This window comes from Podarcis bocagei, assembly GCF_964188305.1.
Source record: "Podarcis bocagei genome assembly, chromosome: 8".
Lineage (NCBI taxonomy): Eukaryota > Metazoa > Chordata > Lepidosauria > Squamata > Lacertidae > Podarcis > Podarcis bocagei.
In genome coordinates, this window is record NC_138133.1 from 23,679,914 (window position 1) to 23,701,572 (window position 21,659).

A 21,659-nucleotide genomic window follows, 5' to 3' on the forward strand; every position below is an offset into this window, starting at 1 on the left:
TGGTGGACTGATCCAGTGTTGCACCCCTGAAATGTCACAAACATCAGAGCTTGGGTAAATCAGCGGAGTCCCTATTTGGCAGCATCTCTGCAGAGGCTGAGTCAGGTGTGTGCGAATGTGAGCCGGCTAGTCCTTGATTCCAAATCTCGGTTCAGACCCAAACACAGAATGTGATCTTAAAGGAGCCACCATTATCTTAGTCAGCAATCCTCCCCAGTCTGGGTTATTGGGGATAGTAATACTGCCTAAACTCACAGGGCGGTTGTGCAAGGTTTACTGAGACAATTCCAGATCTCAGCACTGCACCCATCCCAGATGTCAAACATTAGCAGTATTATCTGCCTATATGACACTGTTGTAGTGCTGTCGTTACTTGTTTAAAGAGCGCCCCACAAAACGACAATTTCACAAAAATAAAGCAAGCACGTCTCCCTGCCCCAAAGAGCTTATAATCTAAAAATAAGACAAGGAGGAGATAGCAAAGCAGGGGATATAGGACAAGACTATGAGGATTGTGGGCAATAACCCACTTAAATATGAGAAGACAAATAATGATTGTTTCTATGTTTAGACAATATTTTTTATAGTTTTAACTGTGATAAATAGGTTACTGGGGATAATGGGAAAATATTATGGTTGTTGTTTTTGAGACAGGAGAAAGATGGGAATGTTGGGATAACACTATATTTGTTTGATTTGATTTTTGAAGCTGTTAGTAGCTACATACTTTTTACTTGCTGGTTTTCAGGTGGATGAGCTATTATACTGAAGGTATTACTCAATGTTCTCCTCTGCAGACTTGAGAACCCTGTATTTGAAAAAGGACTCATGGCACATAAACACCCAAAGAATGAACTGCATTTTGAAGATTAATCTTTTAACGAGTGCAATTTGCAACAGTCAATCCCTCTCCTCAGGGAACTTGGAATTGTTGCCCTGCAAGGGGAATAGAGATTTCTCAGCATCCATAGCAAGCTACAATTCTCAGGTTTCATCTGGGGCAGTCATGACTGTTTAAATTGGTATGGTTTTGCTTTAACTGTATAGTGCAGATGGGACCTAAGTCTCAGGTTGATTTAAGGGGCTGGAAAAAAGCTGCATGCTTGTTTACTGGGGAGTAAGTTCCACCATGTTCCATGGGACCTAGAACCACCCATTATTTTGACAAATGTGTTTCACAAGGGAATCCGTGAATAGGTGGCAGGGGTGCTTAACTCCGACCAGAGAAAACACATTAAAAATACAAACTATGCTCTTTGTAACATAAACAGATACAGGGTATATTCACAAAATCACTTTCTCCGCATCCAGTGCGCTCCCACTGATAATTTTAGAAGCCCCATTCACATGTTAGACACAATACACATCGGTCCTATAGCTTCTTAACAAATATTGCTGTGTGATGCGTTTCCCCCCCTCAAACCAGCTTCAATCTCATTAGAAAACTTGATGCGGAGTAAGTGGTAATGTGAACATACCCTAACAGACATTGCACGTCCGTTCCCCCTCTCTGATGTGAGCAAATATGGCTTGAAATACAGTAGGGGCGAAATGACCTCACTGCATTTCAAGCCAATAATATGGGCAGGCTCATAGTGATTTTAGCTCTCCCACCTCTGTTCCATTCCAGCCTTGCAGCCTTGCGCTGACTTCCCGATCGCAAAATAAAGTGTGGAGAAGTCAATACAGTGGTACCTCGGGTTAAGTACTTAATTTGTTCCGGAGGTCCGTTCTTAACCTGAAACTGTTCTTAACCTGAAGCACCACTTTACCTAATGGGGCCTCCCACATGCCAGCATGCCGCCAGAGCACAATTTCTGTTCTCATCCTAAAGCAATGTTCTTAACCCGAGTTACTATTTCTGGGTTAGTGGAGTCAGGAACCTGAAGCGTCTGTAACCTGAAGCGTCTGTAACCTGAGGTACCACTGTACAGAGTTTCAGTGACCTCTGCAGATGTTGCAAACAAATCCTGATGTTACCAATTCTGGTGACCTTGGAGTGTGCCACCACGGCTATATGTTACTAGAACAGAAACAAAAAAAAAAACAACAACCAGCCCATTGAAATTCACATTATCAACTTGGAGCATTCATTTGGATAATGCTAGCTGTGAACGTGGGAGCAGGCCTAGCTCTAGCTCCCTGCACTTTGAGGATGGCCTTGGGCAAGGTGACTTCCGGAAGCTCAAGCAATTCCGTCAGTGCTTTGGGAAGGGGGAAAAAGCACATATACAGCTAGACATTTTGCTGCTTGCGGAGGAGCAGCAAATCACAACACACACACAGAGAAACATGGGCTGGCCAAGTCATTTTGGCTACTGAGACAAAATCACCCAAGTACCTCTCTCTCTGGAGAAAAATGCAACAAGAAACTTAGTAAATAATGTTTGACTGCCCTTCAATGGTACCCCAAACCACCCTGCCTAATGGTAGGACATGTGTTGATTGTAAACCGGTGTTTTCCTTACTTTTAATGCCTGAAATACGTTATTCTTTTTAAATTTAGAAACAGATACACACTTCGCTTTTACATCTGAGAAAGAATTATTTTTTACAGTGTTTGAATGCATCCTCTGCAGAAGAAGACTAAATCAGAGCAGTTAATGATTCCTCCTCCTCCATAATTGTGGGCTCATAAGAACATTTATTCTTACTTATAGTAAGCCAATGTGCTGTGGCAGTTTGGGAATCACCCCTGAAAACCCTTGGTGAATGAGTGCCCCACTGGTGGTGGTGGTGGTCTGGCAGAGGAGGGTGGCACTTCCTGTTTTGCCCCAAGTGGCAAAATGGGACATACCACCCCTGACCTCAGGATTCCAGAACTTATAGCTGTCAGTTCTGAGGGAAAGCAGGCAAGGACCCACAGCCCAGCTGGGGCTCGCTAGCTTGGGGAGGAGTTGCCCGATTCCTCAGCTGGAGTAGGCTCAGGCCAGGTGGGGGTCACATGCCTCATCAAGCCCAAAAGGCGTAACAGGCCTGTGTCCTGGCCAGGCAAGGTGGGGCTTGCTAGCTCTGGAAGGATGTGGGCCAGGTCAGTTCAGCTCTCCTGACAGATAATTTGAGTTCTGGCCGGGGGGGGGCGGAAAGCCCTGCCTGTAGTGATGTTTTGCTGGGTGCTGTGTCCCTCCATGCCTCTACTTCCATTTTGTTTCCATCAGCCCAAAGGAAAGGCTGCAGTCTGCCTTTCCCCACAACCAGCTGCTGAAGGCACGTTTGTTGTTATTTCTGTTTTTACAATCAAAACAGCTCTTTTGCACAGAAATGCCTGCGCACAAAAGAGCAGTATTAAAAAAACAAAAAGTTTCCCTTGCAGGTGGACTGATTCCGCGTTTCACCCGTGGAGTTATCACAGCTAACGCCAGAGCTAGCTCGCATGCATTAGCCAAGCCCGTTTGACAGCGTCTCTCTGCAACGCTCGTTTAAAAGCAAAAGTTCCCACTCTGCAATGATATGCAAAGGTTAAGGGCGGGCAGGTACGCCCGGGGGGGGGTCAAGGGCAACTGCAACATCGGGCAGTAGGCGGGCAGGAGCAAGCAAGGGCGGGAGAGGCCCGGCTCCCGCCCGACGGGAGCGGCGCGGTGCCTTGTGGGATACGTAGTCTCAGCTGGTAGCTTCTCGCGGAGGCCTCTCCGGGCCCGAGGACTACATTTCCCGGCAGCGTCGGGCTTCCCACGCTCCTCCTCGTGGGTGGGTGGGTAAAAGAGAGAAAAGCGGCGCAGGTTGTCACGTTTTGTTTATCGCCGGAGCCCCGCCCCCTGCTACCTCACGAGGGATGGCGTCACCCCCCCTCCTCATGAATATTGAGAAGGCGTTGCTAATGGAGGGAACTGGGAGGCGGGGTGCAAGAGACGAAAAATCGCGCCGCTCCGACGAGGCCTGCTCCAATTAATATTCATAAGGAGCCTCCTAAGTGGAGGCCGGGCCGGGTGGGAGGAGGAGGCGGAGGAGGCGGTGGCTGCTTGCTTGCTTGCTGCTGCTGCTGCTCCTGATCCTCCCCCCACCCTCCAGTCCCTAATGGCGCTGGCAGCAGCTGCGCGGCGGCGGCGGCGGGCTTGAGCCGAATGGAACGCGGCGACAGCGACGGAATGTTCGCAGTTGCTACATAATCGCGCTCCCCCCGCCCCCCGCCCGCCGCTTTGGAACGCGGCGTGTCTCCGCGTTCCACAATGGAACCTGCGCAGCAACCTCAGCGCGGGAGCAGGGCAGCGGCGGCGGCCCCGACGGCCGGCAAGCGGGAGCGGCTCGGCTACGCGGGCCAGGCCGGCACCGAGGGCCCGCTGAGAAGCGGCGAGGCAGCAGCAGCCGTTGCTGTCGCAGCAGCAGAGGGTGTAGCCGGGGGCGGCCCGCAGCGGCGAAGGAGGCGAGGGGCCGCGGCTGGAGCCGGCGGCGGCGCGGCTTCCCTCACGCTGGCGGCCAACGGGACTCCGGCAGCGGCGGCCGTTCCCAGCAGCGGCGGCGCCAACTCGCTTCTGCTGCGGAGGGGCAGGCTGAAAAGGAACCTCTCGGCCGCCGCCTCCTCCTCGTCGTCTTCCTCTTCGGCCGCCGCTGCCGCCTCGCTGGGCACCCGCAGCCTGGATCGGAAGGCGCTGCTTCTGCTGCCCAAGCCGCCCCGGCAGCTCCAGCCTCTGCAGCCGCCGGAGCGGGACTGGGTGCGACGGGACCTCCAGCGGGGATGCGTCCATGTCTACTACTACCACCACCATCACCAGCAGCGAGGGGGCGGCGGCGGCTGCTACCTGCGGCCGGTGCTTTGCACCCTGGAGACGACGGCGGCCGAGGTGGCGTCGCGGTTGTTACAGCTCGGGCACCGTGGAGCGGGCAGCAGCGCCGTCCGGGTCTTGGGGAAGGCGGCGGCGGCGGCAGCAACCACCGCAGAGGCGCGCGGCCCCCATGAAGAAGAAGGGGAGGAAGAGGAGGAAGAAGAGGAGGAGGATGAAGGAGAAATGGACGGCGATTTTGCGGCAGACCCATCCGCCGAGCCCGGGGGAGCAGAAGAGGCGCTGCCCGGCCCCGCGGAGGCTTCGACTTGCCCAGCTGGCAGCCTGACCCCGATACCGGCCGGGAGGAGGCCGCGAAACCGTCGGGGGACCCCCAGCGGTTTGGGGGGCGGCGGCGAGGCGGCTCCCCGACCGGGGAGCTTGGCTCTCGGCGGCGGGGAGAACGGCCGCGCAGGTGGCCGCCCCTGCCTGTCGCCCTCCGACTGCAGCCCCGGGCGGGCCTTTCCTCCTCCGCCACCTGCGCAGCTCTACCTATCGGGCCCGCCGCTCTCCTGCCCGTCCCTCCTGGGGGGATCGGACACGGAGAGCTTCAGCCCCAGCGCGGAGAGCACCTCGGACCGGCTGGACGCCTACAGCGGCGGCGGCGGCTCCTCGTCTTCGTCGGAGGAGTTAGAGGCGGACCCTCCTCCTCCTGGGCCGGCAACGGCGGAGGGGGAAGGGGCCGGATCGGGGCCTGGCAGGAGCCGCCGGGCCCGCCTGGGCGGCCTGCCGTCGGCGCACGCGGAGAACCCCCGGGGGGGCAGAGCCGCGGGGGAGCCCCCCGGCGCGGGGAAGGCGCCGGGAGGGGATCCCTCTTCCGCCGGGGATGCCGCCGCCGCCTCCTCCCCGCCGCAGCCTCCGGCCTTGTACGTGCAACTGCATGGGGAGACCGCCCGCCGGCTGGAGCCTCACGAGCAGCCCTTGCAGGTCCAAAACGACTACCTCTCGCAGCTGGGCTTCCGGGACCTGTGGCGGGTGCAGGAGGAGGGCATGGACTCGGAGACCGGCTGCCTCATCCGCTTCTATGCAGGTGGGTGAGGAAGGAATTATGTATGAAGGGGTGTGGGTGTGTGAAAGGCGCGCATGCTTGTTTTCGTCTGCACAGGACAGCGTGGATGCTACCCAACCTACTACACCCTTGGTGCGCTTCCTCAGAAATGAGGGTCTGTTGCAGAAATGGAGAAAATGTGAAAATCTGTTCCCGATCTGCAGGTTTATTGATGGAGTGAGCAAACAATATTGATGCATGAACTAAAGGCCTGTGTGTGTGGGAGGTTTGGGGAGAGGGGTGTGATCACATCTTGCAAAGGTGGCAAATGTTTCCAGGCCTTGGCATTGTCATGCTTTGGGAACTTTCCAGTGGAGGTCAGAAGTTTTGGGATTCAGACACCATTCAGTCATTTCCCCCAGTCATTTTATCTGAAGAAGTGTGCATGCACACGAAAGCTCATGCCAAGAACAAACTTAGTTGGTCTCTAAGGTGCTACTGGACATTTTTATATATATATATATATATATATATATATATATATATATATATATGCTTTCGTAGATTTTCACGGGTACAGGAATGCAGGTTTTGGTGTCTTCGGGTGTCTTCCCGTGTAAGAGTTGGGGTGTCTAGGCGACGTTTCGACGAGGTCTCACTCGTCATCTTCAGGCTGGTGCTTTCGGCTTCTTGTTACTGGAACAGAGCAGGATCTCAGTGTTTGAGTTCCTATAAATACTGTTGAGGGGGTGTGGTGTATAGCCTCCAACGTTCTGGGCAGAGAGGAAGTTCCCAGGTTAGTGTGTCTTTTCTTCTTTTGTTCATTAATTACTTGAGGGATATCTTGAGTGATTTCTTGAGTGATATTCTGAGTACCACTTAGGAGGGTCATTAGGTGTGGATTAGTTGCTAAAGCTTTCGTGTCTTGACCTCTTGAGCTTGTGAAGAGTTTTTTCTGAGAAGATGGCTGTACTGCACTTAGTTGTGCTCTGGCTTGGCTTCGTGTATAGGGGCGAGCTGTGGTTTTGTGCCCTGTGCCAGCCAGATCTGTGTAGGGATTGCAGGGGGGTGCAGCATCCGGAGGTGCCACTATGGTTTGGCTACTGGATGGTGTCTGTAATTTATCTGTGGAGAGGGTCTGGGTTTGGGTCTGGTGTGGTTGATTGGAGATGGCGTTCTGTGTGCCTCTGGTTCTGGTGTCGGTTTTTGTGGGGAGGGCTATTTTCCAGATGTCTGGTAGGCGGGACGTATCGTCACGCTTGTTCATGTTGTGTGAACAAGCGTGACGATACGTCCCGCCTACCAGACATCTGGAAAATAGCCCTCCCCACAAAAACCGACACCAGAACCAGAGGCACACAGAACGCCATCTCCAATCAACCACACCAGACCCAAACCCAGACCCTCTCCACAGATAAATTACAGACACCATCCAGTAGCCAAACCATAGTGGCACCTCCGGATGCTGCACCCCCCTGCAATCCCTACACAGATCTGGCTGGCACAGGGCACAAAACCACAGCTCGCCCCTATACACGAAGCCAAGCCAGAGCACAACTAAGTGCAGTACAGCCATCTTCTCAGAAAAAACTCTTCACAAGCTCAAGAGGTCAAGACACGAAAGCTTTAGCAACTAATCCACACCTAATGACCCTCCTAAGTGGTACTCAGAATATCACTCAAGAAATCACTCAAGATATCCCTCAAGTAATTAATGAACAAAAGAAGAAAAGACACACTAACCTGGGAACTTCCTCTCTGCCCAGAACGTTGGAGGCTATACACCACACCCCCTCAACAGTATTTATAGGAACTCAAACACTGAGATCCTGCTCTGTTCCAGTAACAAGAAGCCGAAAGCACCAGCCTGAAGATGACGAGTGAGACCTCGTCGAAACATCGCCTAGACACCCCAACTCTTACACGGGAAGACACCCGAAGACACCAAAACCTGCATATATATATATATATATATATATATATATATATATATATATATATATATATTTCTACTGCGTCAGACCAACAAGGCTACCTACCTGAATCTAGAGTCATTTCCCCCAGTCTGTTTTATAGCTGGGTAAGGGCCTTGGGGGGGAGGGGGGTAAGAGTTTCAAAAGGGGTGTTTGGGGAGGACCTGTTGGAAACTGTAGCTCAGCTCACCTTGAAACCTGTTTGCTGCTTAAGTGCTCTTCAGGTACATCAGGCTAACATGGAAAGGTTGTCCTCTGGGTCTTCCTTTATGCTACAGTCTTAGAACAATATATATGCTGGAGGTGAGGTCCTTTAAAATTGCTGGGTTTTTGCTTCCACGTAAACATGCTTGGAATCAGAATACCATTGTGTAGAAGCATTTTCTCCCCCTCTTCTGTTCACAGAGGCATCATTGTGCTTCTTAGCTGTTTTGTTCAGCTACCTGTGATAGGATCAAGTGGCTATTTTTCAAGTACCTGCTGTAGCAAAAATAAAAACGCTGAGTCTTGTCAGATGGAAAGGGGGGGTTATCTCCTCTTAACCAGAATTGTCATCATTTTTCCAGGGCAAATTTGCATGTACGGTATATTAATGAAATATCACGTCTTAATCTGCTGAGTACACAATGTATGGTTCTCTACCTATTTGCAATGGGTTGGGCGTCTAGATCTAAGGCCCAGTTCCAGAGTCTGTGCAACCAGTGGACTCCATGATATATGTATGGGATTGTGTTTCTTTACATAGTTGTGGGAGCGAGTCCAGTGAAGTCTATGAGATTTATCTACACTTAGCATGGTTTAAGATTGGCTTCTCAATATAGACTGAAGGTAGGCTTTTGTCTTGGTCAATAACAGCACCCGAAAGTTCCTGTCTTGTCAACAACATTTATATTAGTGTTGCATGTTTAACTGCCATATAGATTTCCTTTACTGCTTGAAAATGTGCACATAGGAAGGTGAGTCATGCTTTGAATGACCTTTCGGATGAGAGGAGGAGCTCTGGGCTGTGCCATAATTGATCTTTCTGTTAGGGCGCTGTAGTTTCAGGGTTAAATTGGATGCCCTGTGTTTCGTTTTGGGTGAAGCTCTCTTTCCTTGTTCCGTACAAAATGTGGGAAAGCTGCAAAGCCTGGACCCACCTGAGTGAGCTGAGCTGTCTCCAGACAGATGCATTTTTTCAGCTTTTCCATTTCAGTTTTTAAATACACTTTGCTTTCTTTGAATATCAGGCAGGCCTGATACCGCAGAAGCCAAATGTAGCCCGACAGCCCCTTTTTGTCCGTATTGTGAGCTCCCTGATGTTCAATCACCATTCCTACCATTTGCCATCCTGGACAGGTGGCCAAACGAGACCCTGGCGGAGCTGTTTTCAGCTTGAATGCGTAACAGTTGTATAAGCCAGCTTTTAAGGAAATGTTTTGCTGGTCTATGTAGGCCGAGAATAGTTGTAGAGGAACAGGAGCTGAAGACAGCCTTGGTTCCAAGTTTCTGTTGTGTGTGAATGGCACGGATAGAATCCATACATTTGAAATCTAAACATGGCCTTGTATGTTGCTGCTTCTCTTCGTAAGCAGGTAAAAGTACGTACTGGCTATTCTGTAATCTGCATCATCATCATCATCATTATTATTATTATTATTATTATTATTATTATTATTATTGCAGCATTTTTCATCCTGATGACTTCCATATCTTTTGGACTCCAACTCCCATCAATCCCAGCTAGTTTAACCAATAGTTGGGGATGATGGGAGTTGTAGTCTTGTAACATAAGGGGCGGATGAAGTTGGTGAAGGTCAATTGAATGTAATGAGAGTCAGTGGAACTAAGACTCGAGACACCCAGGTTCAAATAGCTGCTTAGCAGGGAAGCTCACTGGGTGACCTTGGACCAGCCTTCTCAGACTAATCTACCTTACAAGGCTGTTGCCTGTAAAGAGGCATGTTCCCCCTGTCATGCAAATAATTCTCTACCAATTGTCACAATCATGGTGTGATAATAAGCAGTTGTGTTTGCAAGCTATCTTAGTAGCTATTGTAGACTTGAATGCGATTATTATTTTTTGTGCAGTATGTAAAATCCTTTGCCTCTTAAAGACTTGCCAAATTGAGCCCTGGGGGAAAAGAGAAGATAGTTGGGTAAATACACAGAAACAAAAATAACCTAAATTGAGCATGTTAAATCAACTGGGTTATGAATGGATGTTCACTACCTTGGTGCCGTGTTCGAAATTAGCCAGGCGCCAGGTGCGTTTTGCGACTGGCGCAGGTCCAGTCGCGACCACATGGAGCTCACTGGATGGCAGGTTGGCAACTGACATCTCCATCTGGCTGGTCCCTCCAGCTTTCTTAAGCAGGTAATCAGATGAGCTTATTTGTTGCAATCACACTTTTTCCTCCAAGGAACATGTGGTTCATTCCCCTCCTCCGTTAACCCCTACAGCGACCCTGTGAGATAGGTTAGGCTGTTACTGGACCACAGTCACCCAGTGAGGTTCAGGACTGAGTGGGGATTTGAACCCTGATCTCCCAGGTCCTAGTCTTAACCACTGCACCAGACTGGCTTCCTAGAGTTCTTCTGTAAATTAAGCTCTATAAATTAAGTAGGTAAATAAATATGGAGAAAACCAAATGTCACTTAGAGAAGCACCTGAAATATTTTCCTTCAAGCTTGAATTTGTGTTAGTCTGGATTGTTTCATTTGATTTTGAATGTGTTATAAACCACTTTTGAGGGGCTTTTCCTTTAAAATAGAAATGAAATTAATAATAGAAATGAAATTATTAATAATAAATGTCATTGAAAAAAAAGGCACCTAGACATTCCGTTGTGGCAACTGTAACCTAGGTTTAAGGTGCAATTTGGCGATTAGCTTATATATCTGAGTTTCTAACACTGCATGTATTTTCAAACCTTGTAGAGGGAACCTTGGCTGCAGGTAGGGGTAGCTGACGCAAAGCAGTTCATCCAGGCAGCGCCCTTTTGAAGTACTAAAACGCTTGGATTTCAGTAACTGTGCCTGCCAAAATTCCCTCTACCTGTGTATTGAAGGTTCATAAGCCCTGTTCTTATTTGAGTCTTCTATGTGGAGGTGATGCTGTTTGACTGGCCCATTTACAACTTGCTTAAAATATCTGCTTCCCAGGGGCTTGTGTGTGCAGCGTTTTTTGTTTCTTTCTCTTTTTTCATCCCCTTGCTTGCTCTACAAAGAGTTTGCCGCAAATTATTGTTTGCCGTTAGGTAGTTCCAAGCAGGATTTTAAAGTTGTGGCTGGAGGCAATTCGGTAGATTTTAAGTGAGACTCCACTGGTGGGTTTTTTTGGAGGGGTGGGGTGGGGTGAGGAATAAAAGTACTCCAGGGCAGGGGTCAGCCACCTTTTTCAGCTGTGAGCCGGCCCACCGTCCCTCAGACCATGTGGTGGGCCGGACTATATTTTGAAAAAAAAAAAAATGAACAAATTCCTATGCCACACAAATAACCCAGAGATGCATTTTAAATAAAAGCACACATTCTACTCATGTAAAAGCACCAGGCAGGCCCCACAAATAACCCAGAAATGCATTTTAAATACAGTGGCGCCTCGCAAGACGAAATTAATTCGTTCCGCGAGTTTTGTCGTCTTGCGATTTTTTTCGTCTTGTGAAGCACGGTGTCGGGAAAGTTTTGGAAAAGCTTCAAAAATCACCAAAGTCTTTAAAAACCTCAAAAAAGGCTACCACACCGCGTTCTATGAGTTGCTCCTCGAAGTCAAGTCGCAACTGTATTAATGGTGTTAAGAAAAAGGAAACAAACTTGCAAGACGTTTCTGTCTTGCGAAGCAAGCCCATAGGGAAAATCGTCTTGCGAAGCAGCTCAAAAAACAAAAAACCCTTTCGTCTAGCGAATTTTTTGTCTTGCGAGGCATTCGTCTTGCGAGGTACCACTGTAAAAGGACACATTAAAAAGGTAAAGGGATCCCTGCCCATTAGGTCCAGTCGTGACCGACTCTGCGGTTGCGGCACTCATCTCGTTTTATTGGCCGAAGGAGCTGGCGTACAGCTTCCGGCTCATGTGGCCAGCATGACTAAGCCGCTTCTGGCGAACCAGAGCAGTGCATGGAAACGCCGTTTACCTTCCCGCAGGAGCTGTACCTATTTATCTACTTGCACTTTGACGTGCTTTCGAACTGCTAAGTTGGCAGGAGCAGGGACCGAGCAACGGGAGCTCACCCAGTCGTGGGGATTTGAACCTCTGACCTTCTGATCGGCAAGTCCTAGGCTCTGTGGTTTAGCCCACAGTCATGTAAAAACACGCTGATTCCTGGACCGTCCGCGGGCTGGATTGAGAAGGCGATCGGGCTGCATCTGGCCCACAGGCCTTAGGTTGCCTACCCCTGCTCTAGGGCAAGCATAGCATGGGTTTTAAAGAAATACACACAAATATTAAGAGAGCAATTAACTCTCTCTTTCAAATAAACTGGCATTCATTCATATATGTGCCTGTTGAATGGCCTCTTGCATCAGTGATTGGAAGTTAGGCTTAGCTTCTTTGAGATTACTTTTCTGAGGCTTCCTAACCCCCTTGCTGGTGGTAGATGAAGGTTCATACAATACTTGGAGAATGAGAAGCAATTAAAGGAGAAACCTGAGAGCACACATCTGAGGCTTTTGACCCATGTATATTTTCCTGAGAGTAAGACTCATTGACATATTGGGAGCCGAGTAAACATGCACTGTTCAGACAGTCTTAGAATAATCTGAGCACTCTTTATTTCGTTTAATTGGCGTAGTCCATGAATGAGTATATGTTGGGGTAATTATGCACAATGCCTGGAGAATGTACAAAATCCTGTTGAGAGGGCATTCCCCAATATCTGTTGGCAGGTATGCATATAACTTTGTGGGGGGGGGTATTGTTTTTGTTTGTTATTATGGTATGTATTGTGTTTTTTATATTTAAACTGCCCTGTGATCTTTGGATGAAAGACAATATAGAAATTGAGAGAGAGAGAGAGGCTGGGGAATGTGCATAATCTTCACATATGGATTATGTGCACAATGCCCAGGTGTTTATGCACATTAACTGTGCAACTCTCCTTACCTGTAACATACACATTCCCAGTTACTGAACCCGAACTTCTAAAATCTGGCACTTGCAAGAATGGAAAAGGTTATAGTAATAAAGGTTGTAATGATGGTCTTTTATTTGAGGAGCTTTTCAGTTTTGTTCTTGAATCTTAATCCTGGGTTGATGTGGGTTTCTTTCCCTGCAAAAATGAGTTGGTTTTTAATGCTTAGAACGAACTGTTCTGCTTTGGGGAGCGTAGAGAGGGATGTGCAAGTTAACCTGCAGGCTTTTGCAAGCTCTGTAATGTTTGCAGCAGAAAAGGGCTCATCAAAGCTTAACTTTCCATTGTGAAATCTATTTATAGGCAGCATCCGTATAATACATGCCATGCCTTATATTGTAGATTTCATTGAAGTTTCAAAGTGTGAAAACTTGGAAGTACTGTTTTGTTAAAAACTGTCTTGTTTTTCACAAGATGGGCAGGCTTTTCTCCTCCTCTCCCCCTCCCCCACTTTTGAAATTCGTAATTTTTTCAGGAAGGTGTGACTTAATTATGAAATCTTCAATGGGTTTATGTGTCATGGAAAAATCTACTGAAGTCGCCCAGTCAGACAACATCCTCTCAGCCAGAATGGGTGATGTCAAAAGAGAAAGAATTAAACCGCGGACCTTCCTTATGTGTTTGATTTCCGTGTTGTTCCTCCCTCTATTTTATTTGCGGGGGTGTTAAGCTGATAGTCCCAGCTCTGCTACTTTTATTTCAAAATCTATCGGTAGGTGAACCTGAAGCATGTAGAGAAGTCTCAAAATACATGCTAGTCTGATACTCTCTATTGTTTTATAGATTGGAAGAGGTGGAGGAGCCCTTTCCCGAAAGGCGGAGATTTTCAAACTTTTTGAGTCCCCGGCTCCCTTGACCAACTCCCTTTCTGCGGTACCCCTGTGGGGCTCAGGAGCCCAGTTACGTCACCCCTTGTCTGCAGACCTGGCAGCCCCTCACCCCTTTTCGAATCCCCTCCCTTGTGGAGTTATCCCTCAGCCGCCTCTCCCTTCTCCTTGGGAGTCCTCTGGGCAGCATGTTCTACTCCCCCCCCCCCCCGGTCTCTGAGCTGCCTCCCCAGAGAGGTGCCTCTTCACACTGCCCCACAGGGGCCTGGGAAGAGGATGCCCCCAGCCTTATTGGCACAGTGGAAACATTCAAAGGTGAATGTGAGGCCAGCACCTTGCAAGGCAGGAGTGGGAACAGCGGGCACTGTTGGGCCTGTATGGTGCAAAGGCTCCCATTCAGCACTGGGCACTCAGCTCCCAGGCAGGCCTTGCACACAGCAAGCCCAAGGAAGACTAGCGCGTTGCCTACCTGCCCACCCGACCTCCCATTTGTCTGTCCATTCCCAACAGCAAGGGCTGGCTGGCTGGGCTCCCTCACCTACTTGCTTGCGAGGCCACCTCAGCTCCTGGCAACCAGCACCCCTGGCAAGCCCCGGTGGCACCATTCTTCAGAGCTTTGTAGTAGGGGCTGCTGCAACAAACAGTTGTGTAATCCTTTGGGAGGCAGAGACACAAGAGGCACCCCTGACCATCCTTCAAGGCACCCCAGGGTGCCACGGCACACTGGATGAAAACCACAGCCCTAGGGATAAATAGCTTCATGTTTCACAAGCAACTTCATGGGTTGTATTTATTGAGCCGGTGCCTCACTGCCCGCCTGCTGTGCTTTCGGTAGTTGGTAGGCAAGTTTGCTAGATGTTAACTGCTTCCCTCTCTGTCCTGCAGCATTATGCTTGGATGTGTGGTAGAAAGCCTTTCGGCAAGGCGCCCTCTTAAATTCCAACGTTGAGTGCGCAGTCACTAGCAGTACCCTGTATTTTAGCACCGTGGAAGCCTCTGTCACAATAAATGTCAAGTCTGCTTCATGTAGCATGAGCGCTCTCAACTACAATAGCCAACTGCTTGTCCTGATGCATCTATTCTCTTCTTGACACTCCTCACCTTTGTTCCGTCAGAAATTGTGCTGCTGCTCTTTTCTCCTTGCCGTGCAGGTGTTTTGACTCTTCCACGCGCAGCGTAGGGGAAGTTCTCTGAAAGTGTTCCTGAAGTCGACAAGAGTTACCTTGCGGGCGTAACATCGGAGTCAGAAGCTCTGATGTGGTAATGCATATTGATACCTAACTGGAAAAGACCTCCCATTGGTTTCAAGGAAGAACAGTATGGAATCCTGTTCCTTACATTTAATTGTCTAGTTCAGTGGTTCCCAATTAGCCAATTACTGAGGACCACCAATTTTCCAAAAGCAAGCCACGGACTCCCTACTTCTGAAAATTTTGGTATTATTATGGTAATAATGATAATAATGATAATAATGATGATGATGATGATGATGATAATAATAATAATAATAATAATAATAATAATAATAATAATAATAATAAATAAATATCCACTGCAAAACAAAAACAGGGCACCTAGACATTCATTTTTAACCCAAGTTTAAGGCATGATTTGGCAATTATACACACACACACACACAGAGTGGATGCTCGGGTTGCGAACGTGATCCGTGTGGGATGCACATTCGCAACCTGCAGCGGCGCATCTGCACACGCGCGATACGGTGCTTCTGCACATGTGCAAAGCGCAATTTAGCGCTTCTGCACATTCACGACCACCAAAACCCGGAAGTAATCTGTTCCGGTACTTCCGGGTTTCAGCAGGTGCGTAACCTGAAAAAATGCAACCTGAAGCGGCTGTAACCCGAGGTATGACTGTATATATATAGAGAGAGAGAGTGTTTCAGTTTCTAACACTGTATTGGTGTTGTAGACGAGATGTGTTTGGTTTTTTGCTTTACTTTAAGGAGAGGCAGTGTTTGAAATACTGCAGCTTAACTTAACCGTCACTTTTTAACCAGCCTTGTGGTTGGATTGGTTTGTTGGTGGATGAGCAGCATTTGATAAGAATTCATAGCTCTGTTACAAGCCTATTACTCTTAATTGGGGAGCAATTGGGTTGGGCTTTGCAGAATTACTACCAGAAACCATGTGAGTGGTGTACAGTCATATTTGCTTCTTGAACTCAAGTTATAAACTTCTGTTTCTGCGTAAAAATATGATAATCTCTTAGCTTATCCCATCCAGCTTAAATTATTCCAAAAAAATTAGATGGAGGGGAATGTGACCGTGGCGAAGCAGACTTTAAAATTCATACTTTGCTGTAGTTTCTTATTAGAGTTTGGAATAAGGTAGACATTTGTCAACGAGCATTTAATCTGAAATGAGAATTGTGCTGCTAAAATTACCCACTTCAGGGACTTTTGAGCACCTTTTTCTTTATAACATTAAAATGCACTTGACGATAACTATGGTACCTTAGTGCTTGGAGCATGGATGGATCTTCCATGCAAATTTCTATACGCTGAAGACTTCAGGGTCAGTTGCACTAGTAGAAGCTTCCATCTGGTTGCTTTGTCACATGAACACTTCTCAAAAGCAGTTTTCCTGAAAGCTGTTTGTGCTTGATGGCATCATAGACTCCTAGGGGTCATCTAGTCCAACCCCCTTTAATGCAGGGAAATTGGTCTTGTTTTGACTTGGAAAAGGCAGATGGGGCTGCAGAAGAGACGTCTTCATTTTCAGCTAGAGCATTTTCTTATATATATAGTTTTTTAACATATTATTTTCAACAGTAATTAAACATACTTTTACATCTTATTCAAATTTTTGACTTCCATCAATCCTGTCTGAAGATTTTCCAATCTAATCTCTCAGTATGCATTTCTTATCTTCCCTATTACATTTCAAACTCATAACCAATAACTCGTATCTTTTTCTACTTTGTAACACTTCGTATATTTCTCCTTACAAAACTTCTTGTAGCCCTACTAGCGTAATTTATTGATTACAGTTGCTCTTCAAATAATTCATATACTTCTTCCAATCTTCTGTAAATCTCTGGTCCCGCAGGTTTCAAATCCTTCCTGTCATTTTGTCCAATTCTGCATAGTCCATTCATTTCGACTGCCATTCTTCTTTCGTCGGAATTTCTTCTTGTTTCCATTTCTCAGCTAGAGCATCTTCTGAGACACTGCAGCAGCTTCTCCCAAGCTTGAGCCCTCCAGATGTTTCGATACTACAATCCCCATCATCCCTGACCACTGGTCCTTTTAGCTATGGATGATGGGAGTTGTGGTCCCAAAACATCTGGAGGGCCGAGTTTGCCTATGCCTGCACTACTCCCTCCAGTCCTAGCTGGCCCATTGAAGTGCTTTTCTTCAAAGCAAGTTCTCCTGGGACCTACTTCCTAGGAAGTGTGCTTAGGGATTTCAGCCATAAATGAATACAATACTTGGAGGAGCATGTAGTAAATTGGTAGAGTCCTCATCTCTCCAGCCAGTTTTGTCCTGTTTCACTTTGCCTGGGCTGTTAGTCATTTCTTTTGAGAGCCGAAAGGCCGCCTTGCTGATAATTCTTTTGCCTTTCATCATCAGACACCGTGACTTGGAAGTTTTGTAACAACTACCCTCTTGGTGATGGCGGTATTGATATACCTTGGAGCTCTTTGCAATTAAAATATCCATCTGTTCCACTTAGAACATTAGACGCTTCATACAATCTGTCAAGTGGTGTACGTCCACATGAAATCCCTTGGAACACAGGGAAAGAGGATTCAAATCTCTGATCCAAACAGTTTCTCACCAGTTTTTTTTGCTTGCTTTTTGTTTACTTGAAGGGGTGTTATCTTATTGGCTTAAAAAGGCTAAATGGAAAAACTTCCTTGGATTTCATTCCCTCCCCTCCCCCAAAAAACCAGGAAATATGGATGGGATTCAGCATTGCAAGGCCACAGTTACCTGAAAATGCTCTCTTTCCAAGTTGTTGCTTTAAAAAAAATTCTAGAGCTGCACAAATATATTTTTATAGATACATTTCTGCTCTAATCATTCTTGAGTAACACTCCGCTTTGTTCAGAAACAATGGGCCAGTGTTCTAGATCCACCCCATGAGATTATAATTTTTTAGCATCTGGACATTCTGCAAACTTCTTCCTTGAAGTCCACAAGATCACACACCCCTAATTATGTTTCTGTCTGACCCAGTTCAGATGTTCACCTAAACTTGTGTTCCCCAGCTGCTGCTCTCCAAATGTTTTTGACAACAACTCCCATCATGCTTGATCATTTGTCATTCTGGCTGGGGCTCATGGGAATTGTAGTTCCAAAAAAAAAATATCTATAGAGGTTACTAGGTTTGGAGAAGGTAGTGAGTTATATCTGAGGAGAGGGTCTTGTTCCCTGCAATGTGGAGTGAAATTTTACCCCCGTGCTTTATTTTTGCATTTCACAAGTTGTTGAGTAATGAATAGATGCCTATTGCAAACACAGCATTAAGCAAGCTTGGTAGTTTCAAAGTTTTTAACTTTGTTTATGTAATAAAACTAAATAAGCATGCAACGTTAGATGCATACTTCTTTTTTTCCAGGAAACCACATCACTGTAGGTGAGAGAGTAGAGGGTAGCCTCACCCATGGTTGGCATGTGGTTCCTGGAAGATTGATCAAAGGTGAATATGACACTCTTGCCAAGAAAGGTTATGAATCTCTGCTTTAGATAATTGCGAGCAAACCAGAGGGCTGCAAGATTATCCGCTTTCTTTTGTGCATAAGAGGAGTGTGAAACATTTGCTTGTATTTTAGAACCATCTGCAGTTCTGCATTATATTCCATTGTTGGGAGCTATGGTTTATTCTAACCAAAGTTAGTAAAAACTAATTGGGGACCAAACTGTGGTTTCAGGTCTTGGTTGTTGGGTGACTTTAGAACAAACCACGGTTTTCTGGAGTCCGTTTGTAACATGGAAAGAGGAGGGGAATTGTGCAAGCCCAATATTTGTTTTAGCTCTTTTGCAATGATCTAAAACATAACTTAGATGGCATGAACCAGACTTAAGTACAATGGTACCTCGGGTTAAGTACTTAATTCGTTCCGGTGGTTCGTTCTTAACCGGAAAGTGTTCTTAACCTGAAGCACTACTTTGGCTAATGGGGCCTCCTGCTGCTGCTGCGTCGCCGGAGCACGATTTCTGTTCTCATCCTGAAGCAAAGTTCTTAACCTGAAACACTATTTCTGGGTTAGCAGAGTCGCGTATGTAACCTGAAGCGTATGTAACCTGAGGTACCACTGTATGTATCCCATGTAGGATAATGGTTCAGCTCTTTTGTTCCTTCTTAGCATACTTTAAGAGTGATGGGGGACACTTTCTTAACACAGTTCATTTGTACCCCTGGCAGTCTGCACGCAGTGGATTGCACATTGAATGCTTTCCTTGGGAACATGTGGTTCCTGCTCACTCTTCTCTTTTGTTTATTGGCTTTAGCTGTGGCCTAGTGTTGTGTGAGCTTATGTTGGACTATGTGGTGATCCCTCCCCGCCATGTGTGAACAGTTGTACTTAGGCCGGGGCAGAGGGATTGTATCCGTGGTATATTTTAACTTTTAGTTGGTAGGGTGGGGTGCATATGAACACAATAGATAATAGACACATGAGCTTTTGTTACAAGCGATTTAAAAGAACACCCTGCTTCTTGTGAGTAGCAAGGTGTCCTCCTTTCCCTTTCCTCCTGCCTACAAATGAGATATGGAGCACAAGGAAGGATCCAGCAAAAAAAACAAACACTGTGGTATTGCCTTGCTTGTAGTATTAGCCTGACCCCATTCTGTAGTCTGGGGCAATCTCATCATGTATTGTGGGTTGGCTTTGCTGTTGAAAGGTTCTGTGATATGGTTCTGTCTATTCTCAAAAGAAAGAAGGTGATCATATTTTAGCTTTAAAAAGAAGCAAGATATGATAAAACTTTCCCCTTGCAACTGGTCCCCTTGCTTCTCCCTCCCATGTAAGTACGTGAATAAAGCAGGAAGTCTTCCATTAACCAAGTTCCCAGTTTTGTCTTAATGGGAAACCGTAGCTTTAGAACAAGTCAGGTTATGGAGACGTGTTTTGAAGGTGGCTTAATACCCTGTGGTGTTCCAAAACTATTATCCATGGTTTCCTGGTTTAGATGAAATGAGATACCCAATGAAAGACTTCCTGCTTTGTTCACAGCAATAGGACAGCCCCATTGTGGACCACGGTGTAATTTCAGAAATATACTAAATGAAATTTCAGAATTAAAATAGAAAATGCCTATGAAGCTGAGCTCTTTGAACTTGTCCATTGTGTGTTCCAAAGCGACTCTGCACAGCAATATATATGTACCAAAAACCTTTGTGGAAGAGCATTTGGCCAAGGTTTCCTGAAGAACCAGTATAGCTATGCCAGACACAATTTGCTGTGGCTCCTGTTTGGGACTGAACTGCAGGCAGGGCTTCTGTTCAGCTAGACTGCCATGCTTGAAGTTCTGGCTTGTAGAAATATCTGGACTTCCCCTCAGCCAAGGTCCTTTCCTCACTGTGAGTGGCTCGTATGCCTCAGTGTGCGGAAAGGTGCGCACACTTTTCAGCGTCTGATCTAAACTGTGTAGAACGACAGCTTCCTCACGGAGGATGCAACAGTTGTCGCTTTAAACCCCTGTGTTATGTAGCAACATTATTTGAGCAGGAAGTGACTAACGACGGTGTTGTGCTAATTTTGAAATTGCAGTCGGATGTTGGGTAGGTGGAATTAAGCATTCCAGCTACTGTTTCCTTTTCACGAACCCTTCTGTGATGATATGGGGATGATGATATGGGTCAAGTGAGTTTGACTGAGTCGAGCCTTTCCTGGTTGGTAACTTGTGGCTCACCTTGAATTTGGAAAGGGGTCATGGGGCAATGCTCTTAGCCATTGGGCCACAGTGCTTTGTGTTTATAGAACAGGTTGCCCAAAGCGCTTCATGTACGTAATCTCATTAATGTTTTCATCTGATGTCGAGCAAAGGCTGAGGGGAGGAAACATAGTGTTTCTCCAAGAAGCCACTGGGTAAATTATCTGAGGAGAGAGCTTAAATCATATTCTTCCTGGATAACAACTAGGGCTGGATGATATATCGTCCAAAACTGGTTTGAAGTCCATGTTGTGATACCGGTCTCATAATTCTTGACCTGGCAATATATCGTGAATCATGATGTGTGTTAGGGCTGAGCCAATGTGTGGCTTTCAACTTTGTGATATATCACAAGCTAAACATTGCGATATACCGATATATCCTGATGTCAGAAATAATGTATATGTATATGTAGAGTGGAACAGGGTAATGTCCTGGAAACTGCTGCTGCTTAGCGGGTCTAAACTTGATAACATTTTTACTTCTAACATATTGTTACAACTGTTATTTTATAGTACAGTCGTATCTTGGTTTTTGAACAAACTAGTTCTCGAACGTTTTGGCTCCCAAACAGTTGAAACCTGGAAGTGACTGTTCCGTTTTTCAAATATTGTTTTGGAAGCCTAGCATCTGAGGGGGCTTCCGTGGCTTCCGATTGGCTCCAGGAGCTTCCTGCAGCCAATCGGAAGCCGCGCTTTGGTTTTCAAATGCTTTGGAAGTTGAATGGACTTCCGAAACGGATTCCGTTCAACTTCCATGGTACAACTGTACAGAGGAGCAACAGGGGCAGAAGGACTCATGAGAGAAGCGATGACTGGCTTCGCGGTTTTCCCCACATCACAATTTTTTACATAGCACACTCACACACCGTGTTTTGCAATATATTGCCATGTTGAATATTATAAAACTGTTACTATGCTGTGGTCTTCAAAGTAATTTTTTGATAATGTAGTGATACCTTGCCCAGCCTGAATGTGTGTGCGTGTGCGCGCTATGCAAAAATCACGGTGTGGGAAAGACTATGAAGCCAGCCTATGCCTCTACATATCTCCATCCTTATTTCAGACATTGTGATATATTGGTTGGTGCAGCCAACTGAATAC

General features: G+C 46.8%; 1 protein-coding gene and 1 long non-coding RNA gene across 4 annotated transcripts in view; one reads left to right on the top strand and one right to left on the bottom strand.

The window, feature by feature from the left end:
• LOC308594036 overlaps positions 1-21,659 on the bottom strand; it is a 294,206-nt gene that overhangs the window by 97,614 nt on the left and 174,933 nt on the right. The gene's annotated exons all lie outside the window — the stretch shown is intronic.
• Positions 3,957-21,659, top strand: part of PHLPP1 (PH domain and leucine rich repeat protein phosphatase 1) — a 163,582-nt gene continuing 145,879 nt past the window's right edge. For all 3 annotated transcript variants that reach the window (XR_014011028.1, XR_014011029.1, XM_081206147.1), the window contains exon 1: positions 3,957-5,787. Coding sequence is in view for 1 of the 3 variants with exons in the window: in XM_081206147.1 (XP_081062273.1) it covers positions 4,167-5,787 (1,621 nt within the window). In the remaining 2 variants the exon portion in view is untranslated. The remainder of the gene's footprint in view (positions 5,788-21,659) is intronic.